Source organism: Cydia pomonella, chromosome 10 (assembly GCF_033807575.1).
Source record: "Cydia pomonella isolate Wapato2018A chromosome 10, ilCydPomo1, whole genome shotgun sequence".
Taxonomy (NCBI): Eukaryota; Metazoa; Arthropoda; class Insecta; order Lepidoptera; family Tortricidae; genus Cydia; species Cydia pomonella.
Genome location: NC_084712.1, coordinates 5,015,078 through 5,025,468, shown reverse-complemented (window position 1 = coordinate 5,025,468; position 10,391 = coordinate 5,015,078). Strand labels below are relative to the sequence as shown.

The 10,391-nt window shown below is 37.0% G+C and overlaps 1 protein-coding gene across 1 annotated transcript; it reads right to left on the bottom strand.

Annotated features, from left to right (window-relative positions):
- Window positions 1-2,706: 2,706 nt before the first annotated feature.
- LOC133521879 (uncharacterized) lies at window positions 2,707-7,875 on the bottom strand. Its single transcript, XM_061856987.1, has 4 exons — window positions 7,488-7,875; window positions 5,478-5,647; window positions 4,586-4,699; window positions 2,707-3,033 (listed from the first exon to the last, which is right to left on the bottom strand). Exons 1-4 carry the CDS (start codon window positions 7,555-7,557, stop codon window positions 2,971-2,973), a joined length of 417 nt encoding a protein of 138 aa, XP_061712971.1. The 5' UTR covers window positions 7,558-7,875; the 3' UTR covers window positions 2,707-2,970.
- Window positions 7,876-10,391: the final 2,516 nt, after the last annotated feature.

The following is a 10,391-nucleotide window of genomic DNA, read 5'->3' as shown; positions in this document are numbered from 1 at the left end:
TGGATGACACGAACCACGGGTACTTACTTCCTTTAACAGGCATATGTTTTACAAATCTTTACCTACCTACACTCCCACCCATACTTATTCGGAGTAATACGGTTGCCCGACCTACTTGATCAGCTGTGTCTGGGCCATAGACAAAGCCAGAGACAATAGCTCGGGGAGGGGCCTATGCTAAACTAATGCGCATACGCTTGTACGCAATATGCTAAGCGGTGGATTAATGACGTCGGCGCAGGCGCCTAGGATATTTATGGGTGCAAGTTTTGGAGCTAGTCTTCGCACCTTTAATAGTTGAGGTATGGTTTAAGGCGTTTATGTGGTCACGTTTTTAGGGTTCCGTAGTCAACTAGGAACCCTTATAGTTTCGCCATGTCCGTCTGTCTGTCTGTCTGTCCGAGGCTTTGCTCCGTGGTCGTTAGTGCTAGAAATCTGAAATTCAGCATAGATATATAAATCAATAAAGCCGACAAAGTCGTACAATAAAATCTAAAAATTTTTTTTTTTAGGGTACCTCCCCTACACGTAAAGTGGGGTTTTTTGCTTCAACTGTACTGTGTGGGGTATCGTTGGAAAGGTCTTTCAAATTTTTTGATAAAGTGTATATATTCGGAGATAATCGCTCCGAAAGAAAAAAATGTCCCCCCCCCCCCTCTAACTTTTGAACCATAGGTCCAAAAAATATGAAAAAAATCGTGAAAGTAGAGCTTAAAAAAACCGGCCAAGAGCATGTCGGGCCACGCTCAGTGTAGGGTTCCGTAGTTACTCTTCCGTCACAATAAGCTAAACTGGAGCTTAAAGTATAGTAAATTGTTAACCAAGGGATGAAACGGTACCTTTCACCCGAGTTAAACAAATAGGCAAATTTGCATAATCAGTACCTAATTAAAGTAAGTCTTTTTACTATGAAGGGAAAACTTTTTGCGATAACTCAAAAACAGCTAAACTGATCATGTCCGCTATAGTTTTCATTTAATGTCTTTCTTAAGCTCTACTTCCACGAATTTTTTCATATTTTTTGGACCTATGGTTCAAAAGTTAGAGGGGGGGGGACACATTTTTTTTTTCTTTCGGAGCGATTATCTCCGAATATATTCACTTTATCAAAAAATGTTTCTTTAAAATCCCTATTAGTTTTGAAAGACCTTTCCAACGATACCCCACACTCTAGGGTTGAAGCGAAAAAAAAAATTCACCCCCACTTTACGTGTAGGGGAGGTACCCTAAAAAAAATTAAATTTTTAGATTTTATTGTACGACTTTGTCGGCTTTATTGATTTATATATCCATGCCAAATTTCAGCTTTCTAGCACTAACGACCACGGAGCAAAGCCTCGGACAGACAGACAGACAGACAGACAGACAGACGGACATGGCGAAACTATAAGGGTTCCGTTTTATGCCATTTGGCTACGGAACCCTAAAAAGACATTAAATGAAAACTATAGCGGACATGATCAGTTTAGCTGTTTTTGAGTTATCGCAAAAAGTTTCCCCTTCATAGTAAAAAGACTTACTTTAATTAGGTACTGATTATGCAAATTTGCCTATTTGTTTAACTCGCGTGAAAGGTACCGTTTCATCCCTTGGTTAACAATTTACTATACTTTAAGTTCCAGTTTAGCTTATTGTGACGGAAGAGTAACTACGGAACCCTACACTGAGCGTGGCCCGACATGCTCTTGGCCGGTTTTTTATATTTGTCATACCTGTTGAGTGCCGGGACCCCGCTCGGCGGGGTCTCGGCTGCTCGTAGTATCTCTATAGTACGTGTCATCCACGATGACGTGCCGATTCGTCAAATCTAACCTTAAATATCATGACAATACTAGTCAAAGCACGCGTCTTTGTGAAAGACACGATTTATACAAAGCGGGAAAACGATGGAGTCGGCTACGAGCATATTATTACTACGAAAACTTGGCAGTGAATGTGTTGAATTACATTAACAGGCTGTCAATACCTAAAGCGCGCACACTGTCTATTTGTATCGGAGTAAATGAGATAGCACTGTCGCATGTTACTGGGCCTGGGCAAGGGAATAACAAGAAAAATATTTAAATAAAAAAAAGTGGATTATTAGTGTAATATTTTACTCAACCACGGTTTAGATATAAATGTTTTGAAATTGTGATTTTAATTGCAGACCCATAAGTCAAAACAATAAAGACATAAAACCGTTTAATTATGATTTTAAGACCAATCTTTGCAATTATTTTCTATCGAGCCGATTTCGTTCAATCATGTATCGAGTACAACCACGGTCTTTGAAATATAATTAATATGAACATATATTTTTCTTACTTGACTAAAACAAATAGTCTTTCTTAAAAAACTGTTTAAGTAACATCAATTTCAAGGACATTGGGTGTTGACAGCCTCTTAACAGCATTAAAAAAGTGTGTGTGTGTTAGTTCCGACGTACGACTTTTAAGTTTTAATTTTCCTACAGCTCTTGAACAAATGGATACAGACAAATGTGCCTCTCTTATCCTATCTCCTATCAAATTTTAGCCTATCTCGAAATAAAAAAAAATGCGTTATCTGCCTCTCTATCGCTGATGCATATTCGGCAGATAACGTATTTACTATTTTCAATGTTCGCAACTTCGCAGTATGGTTTATTTACTTTTGTACCTACCTCAACTCACTCACATAACAAGAAAGACGTTAGTTTTCCTAATTGCTAAAAACAAAACAAAGTAAGTTGAGATCTTATTTTTTATTTATATACCTTATTTATTTTTATTCGAACCTATTAGTTTTCAATAGGAGCCCATTTCCCAAACGATATTAGACTAATATTATTTGTCCACCAACCGTCAAGTCGTATGGGTTACCATGGCAACAGACTAATAACATTAGATAATACCGTTCGAGAAATGAGTCCCTGGTAGGTATTTAAAAAAATATTAGCAAGTAATACTTTTCATATTAATAAATAATTAAAGCTATTTAAGTAGTTATTCAGTCGACCACCTCGTAGAACACGTGTGCTTTCCTAACGTCCGCCCCCTCCATGGTGATTGTCTGTGAAATAAAAATATAAAATTATGATCCTTGTTTCTCCCATAGACGTGACAACATACAATTATAAATTTAAAACCTCTACCTAGGTCGTTTTTTGGATGACAAATCTTGATACCCGGGACTCCATGGATCCAAAATACTGGACATAGGTAACCTTTGCTTTTTTTTGCATGTTTTTCCGACTAGAATGGACATGGGCGCCGCCAGGATTACTTTCAGGGAGGTGCATAATAAATGGAATAGAAGAATTGATGCAGAAATTTATTTTTCTTGTGTAATATAGTTCCGAGTTATGCTATCAAAATCATTGCAGATTTATATTGGTCTAACTCTAATGCTGGTGCAGACGCATAAAAAAACATGTATTTTTTTTTATATATTTTCTTACCTGCCAGGGGGGTGCAAGTGCACCCCCTTGCACACTGCTGCCGGCGCCCATGAGAATGGAATCATTACAACTATTGAGCGGCAATGAGGTTTGAAATTACAACTTTATTTACTTTATAATCGATAAAAAAATGGATGTAAAATTCTTTAGAGCAAATTTTTCAATCCCTTGATTAAATCAGGCACAAATAGGTCACAAAACGAGACGACGTGACAGACTGACGAGATTGACAGAAATTAAGATTGTCAGTCAAACACTGGCGTGAAAAACTTATTAAAGCCTGACCAGTAATATATGATCACGCGCCATATTGCGGAATTTCACTGGAACTAAATTTTTCATACTAAACTGAACTGTCACCCTCTACATGAGAAATACAGCGCCCCCTTGATAATGATCATATGTTTCTGGTCAGGCTTCTTAAAAACGGCCGCTTCTCCATACAAACGAAGTCCCCATTTTTCTCGCTGGATATTGATATTATGGAAAATATGTTTACATAATTTGTTGTACATTAACTATAACTATGCTCCTACGTTTGACTTTTTAATTTTTTTTTATTATAAGAATTAGGAGCGAAAAACAATTTCCGTAAACGCTAACGCTATAATAGTTAAAAATTCGATAAAAATCTAACGAAGGGGTAGGGCATAGCATCAATAATGTTAATTACCAGAGAGGAAAATGAGGACTACACTTGCACAGTCTGTGCTATCGAAATCGCTGCCAACATAAAGCCAGTCCAGGGGGCTTACCGCGAAAAACGAAATCCGCAAATTGCGGGGATCTTTCTCTTTTACTCTTACTAAGACGTAATTAGTGACAGAAAAAAATGCCCGCAATTGGCGAATTTCGGTTTTCGCGGTAGGACCCCAGACGGGTTGTTCAAATCATAGGTAGTATCGGTCATAACGGCGAGCCAATTGGCGTTTGCAGCCGCACCAGCTGCCGTAACACTCCGTAATGTAACGCGACGCGACTATGTCACTATCGCACTAATTAGGAAGTGTAATAGAGAGAGATGACTACGCTACGCTATGGAGCGTTGACGATTGGCATGTTGGCTACGCGGGCTAATTTAATCAGACAATTTAATCAGATTGATGAAAAATTATTCCCGCCTGGACTGGCCTTTAGCTTGCTCTGACTCAATATACTCAATACCATTACAGCTGATCGTTCCTGGAATTCCCTTTTGAAGTTTGCAATTGTACCGTTCGGCCTTCTGATTCTCTGTTTCAGCACGTTGTCTCCTTCCAAAGTGAATGTCATGTATGTCTGCAAATCATGTAAAATATCTCTTTACTAACCTGTTTTGTTTTCTTGCTTTCAAGATTTTAAGAGGAAAGGGGACGGCCGCTTCTCCATACATACATAGTCCCCATTTTGCTCTATAGATATATTGACATTATGGAAAATATTTTTACTTAATTTGATGTATATTAACTACAGCTTTAATTATTGTAAAAATTTGGAGCGTAATCAGATTATATAATTATTTTTAAATTCTATTATAAATTTATATACAATAAATTGTGTCAAAATCTGTTCAATAATGTTGACATCCAGAGAGGAAAATGAGACTACGTTTGTATGAAAAGGCGAATTCGCACAGGTCCTGCACTTTCGGCTTTAAATAATTAGGTATCACTCGGGAAACTGAATAGTTAGTACAAAAAATCTGCCTTGTAAAATCATTATAGAATGACGCTAATTCATCAACATCTAAGCTAATTTTGAACAGACTTCGACATAACAAAGTGTGGTCATGCCACTTTAAACGTCATATTTTCATAGAATTAGCTTGGTCAGACTAGATACCTAAATCAAAATTATCGGAATTTAGAAGTTTAACATTGTACTTGAAGAGAAAAGCTGTTAATTTCAAGGAAACTTATTGTTATTCTACTATTTTACTTTAACTCTTTTACTTAATTTTAAGATTATATTTATAAATTAATTGACACTGTTAAGAATTTCCACGAAGTTGCCGTAGGTGACAAACTCTACATATTTACATGGATGTTAAATATCATTAAATCAATATCAAACGTACTTTAGCACCGTCAACTCTCACGACCTCCTGCTCCGATCCCAGCGTGAATGTCTGGTTCATGCATAAATTTTCCGCCCGGACCTCCAACTGTAAGGTCTGCGCGTCCAACATCGTGTAGCACCACGTAGGCGCGTTCCAGCACAACATCTTCTTGTACTGTTCAGGAGCATCTAAAAAATGGATAGTTATTATGTGCAACAAAAGAGGAATACGAGTAGTTTTACAAGGGGGCAAAATTGTTGTTTTATCGCTTGTGCCAATATTAAACATAAGTAAACATGGCTACCGAGGGAAACACGTAATTGTTCACCACAGTAACGAGAGGAAAATTTTAAATGTAAATTATCAAATCAAATCCAACTGAACGTCATTAAATATTTATCATTCTAAATCATAATTTAAAAGTCATTCTAGCTAACATAAGGCGACAACTCAAAATTTGCATCAAATTGCCACATGTGGATAAAATGCAACTTTCTCGTCCGTTTTTGAACAATCAAAAGAGTCTTTACCAACTGGTGTGGTTCATCATCATCATCGTCTCCTAGCCGTTTTCGGCCACAGCAACTGCTTTCTACCGCTAAGAGTGTCGCTGGTGCGCTCTCAGGTGACTGACGTAGCCAATCTTAGCAGCGAATGTGCTGCAGGTCAGCACCCCTCCGACGTAATTATATGTTATGGCCATAGGTGGTCTGGCCTTTAGCTCGTCACGCTTATCGTCAAGTTCTGTGCGTCGCCTGGCTTCGAATTCACGCACCTGCGTCTGCACAATATGCCTCCACTGTGGACGTGTGGATTTTACCAACTGGTGTGGTTAAGTTTACAATGAAGAACAAGCTTTGATTTCTAATTTTGAGCAAGCGAAATACCTATAGCTATACCACGAATGCCTTAGCAGTGTCAAATTGGTGGATAATCACGAGCAACGAACCTATCCTCCTATCTCGATAAACGAAAATTGAAATTTCGTTCTCCGTCTCTCTATCGCTTTTGAATATTCGAGGGATAGAGAGGCAGATAAAGAAATTTCGATTTTCGTTTTCTTTCGGTAGAGTGTATTAGAGAGCAAATTCTAGTTTAGGATTGGACCCTTAGGTCGCATGGTCCGACTGGCTAGTCCGATCAATCGGAGTACGAACAATTTTTCCCGCTGGCTCGATTGATCGGAATATAAGGACTTCTCTAATTCTCGTAGTCCTACTATCGGAGTAACTATAGGAGGATTGGAAGCTACGTCGATATCGAGCCCTAGAGTCCCCGATACCCTAAGTCCCGAAATCCCGGTGTCGAGGAATTCAGGAATCCTCCGTTCTCTGAAGCCCGGAATCAGAAGTAAAAATTGAGAATCCCGAAATCTCTTGGTGTCACGGAATCCTGAAGTCCCAGCATCCTGATGGCCCGCGTTAACAGGATCAAAACAATTAAAATCATTATTAATCGGTATGTATTGACTTTTCTATTTAATGAATTAAATAAATGAACATATTAAAAATCACACACGTCCCACGCGTTGAAATGATATCCTAATTTCACTTAACACTTCAAGGTGAATATGGCTCACGCACGCAGCAAAGCCAAACAAGCACTCGAAGAAATATCAAACTTTGCTCTCTTGTTGTACAAATAACTATTGTTAAGTTGTTAGTTTTTATTATATTTAAGTTTTAAAAATATATATTTTTAATAAAATGTGTTGATTTTAAATAAATAAATAAATGAAATTATTCAGGTACGTTGATTCAGATTAAGTATACCTAACTTTATAATAATATGAATCATTAATAAATAATAATAGATACATAATTAAATATTTTGATACTATTTTTTACACAAATCTTCGAAAAACAATCTTCCACTACACTATGAATGAAACTTACATTAAGTAATATAATTCACACGTGATGAAAAACAGTTATTTATAAAACACTTAACCCACATATTATTAACATCTATGAACTTGAAGTGTACTATTAAGTTTAAGTTACTCGCATTAAAATCTACGACACTCACTTGATTCTTTTAAAAAATCGTCTAAATTTGAACCACCAGTTCTTCTGAATTTTTTTCCAGAAAACGACATATCTGTTTAACATTTACTATAAATATATTGCCATTTAATATAAAGATGACAATTTGATAGTCCAAAACGACACCGGACGGGATGATAACTGGTATTATGTGTTTCGCTGTTCATGCTATGTTGTGATAAGATTGGAAGGAATATGCGGAGTCATGATTCGCAAGCAAATATGAAGTAATACACGATACGAGGCCTTGTTTACTTTTGTGTTTATATGTCAAATGACGTATCTGGGCCATATTTTTTTTGTTTTCGTTTCTTTTTAGTCAGATTTCGAAAAAATTCTTTTTTTTAAGTCAGATTTCGAAAAAAGAGTTCAATATGAGCACAATTTCACGGTATATCCCAAAAAATATTCTCTGAGTTACGAAAAAGTGTGAAATTATCGACGAAAATATGCAATTTTTTTGTACCAAATTGGGATTTCGTATTTATTCCGCTCAGAACGAGGAGCTCATTATCTCTAACTGTAGTATAGTCAGCGTCAAATACTTCGTAGCAGTCAAAGTAGCCAAATAGTTCGGTACACCATTTATTTAGTACATATGGTGTACCGAACTATTTGGCCACTTTGACTGCTACGAAGTATTTGACGCTGACTGTTCATACATAGGTGTAGTTCATACGTATGCTTTTGTTTCGATATTAAAAATATGTCTTTAATTATGTAGAATGTGTAAGATAAGATAATTATATAATGATTTATTTGCTTAAACATGGTACATTAAGTTGACATAATCAGTATAAGCAGGCAGTATCACATGTTTAGCCAAGGCCGCAAGGGCAGCATGCAAATATTGGTCTTAATATTAAACTATTTACATTATATACATTAACAATCAATTGTTTACATAACATCAATTTTCTATACAACTATTAATTAAAAAAAAATTTATACCACATCGGTGGCAAACAAGCATACAGTCACCGTAGCCTATGGACGCCTGCAACTCCAGAGGTGTTGAATATGCATTCTATTATCATTTTTCTACTCGTCGACTGTAATGGTTGAATCAGTATTTCGTATACCAAACTGTAATTGGGTACTTTTCATGTATGGGCTCCCAACTCAACTACTTATAATGAAATGGACCAATCACAGCTCGACGCAGTCAAGAGGACGATACAAAACGATAGCTCAAATTATTTATTTATTTTAGGGTGTATAGTAGAAATAATTGCTTCATAAGTCGTAAACGCACATGTGACACCCTTAATATAGCCACATCCATAGACTACGAAAACCGCTTACCATTGCTTGTTAGTGTCCATAGGCTACGGTGGCCAAAATCGAGAAAGAACTGTCTAAAAATTGAATTTAGCATGGAGCAAGTACCAGGGCCTCATGACTTACGAGAAGGTGTCGTTGACCACCCCGCCGGGTCCCGGCGGCCAGGGCGCGTACGACAACTAAAAATATTACAAAAGTTGTAATGCGACCAAAGGGAGTCCCGTCTTGGGGCCCATTTCTCCAACGGTATTAGTCTAATATTATTAGTACACACTAATAATGATAAGCCATACGACTTGACAGGGGCCCATTTCTCGAACGGTATTAATCTAATATTAACAATGTGTTGCCATGGTAACCCATACGACTTGACAGTTCGCGGACTAATAATATTAGTTTAATACCGTTCGAGAAATGTGCCCCAGGAGTTGAGGCATAAAAAATGAGTCAATGGAAAAGAATTTTTACTTCATAATCTAAAGAAAGATCTCTAAAACCCGAATATTAAAATGGACATTCGACTTCATCGATTTCAATCGTATCAGATAGTATCTCGGTAGATCAATGCAGTCTGCAACTGCATGCCAGATACTCGTTTATTGTCAGTGTCACAGCTTGTCACGGTGCTGAATTCGGGCGATACAGGCTGGTAAACAACGTGTGTAGTGTAGGTTTATAATTCTAAAACTACTGGTTAAAATTGAATGAAATTTGAAATATACCTACTGTGTTTATATAATCCCTGCTTGGTTACTGATAATTCAGGCTTCTAGTGTTATCCACAACGAAGTTATATGGGGGTCGAAAATCGAAATTGGCCTGAACTGCTTCGAGAAAAGGATGGTACGGTACGGCGGTGCCGCTTTATAGCACACGCTATTTTTTTTATGTCATAATATCTTGACGTTTAAGATAAAATCGTCCCCCCCCCCCCCTCCCCCAGCAAGCAATGGGGGTTTTCAGTGCAAAGTGTCTTATTTACTTTGCGACAGAGTCGCACCATAAAGTCGTACCTGTTTGGTACGGAACCCTAAAAATGACGATTTCCTATTTTCAATCAGACGATTGGTTTGAAATGTAATAAAAATACCTTCGAATGACGACACAACAAGCAAGATTATCGTGAAGTAACGGTGATCGCGCAATTTCGTTATAAATACTGGTATTTGCGAAACGTAATTTAATTTAATACGAGAACACAATAAAATTAAGTTAAATACCTTAAGGTATTCGTGTCAATCCTCTACCATAGGTACAGTCAGCAGATAATTAACAGTGTTGGCCGAAACGTTAATGCAATTGACAATAACCATTACAAATTGAACCGTAAATTGCTGTAAACGTCCGGTTTACGGTTCAATTTGTAATGGTTAGTCGTTAATTGCAATTAACGTTCAGCCAACACTGATTGACTGTTATTGTTTGAATCTTAATCTTTGGATTTTTGTAATAAAACTAAATCAATGTAATAGCACAACTTCGTATCTAGAAAGAATTAACTTTTATTCGGCGCAGTGTTGATGGTTGAGATATCATATTTAATTTTTAAGACAAAAGTCGCATATTTTTAAGTTTATTTTGCTTTCTAATGTATGTGCTCGTC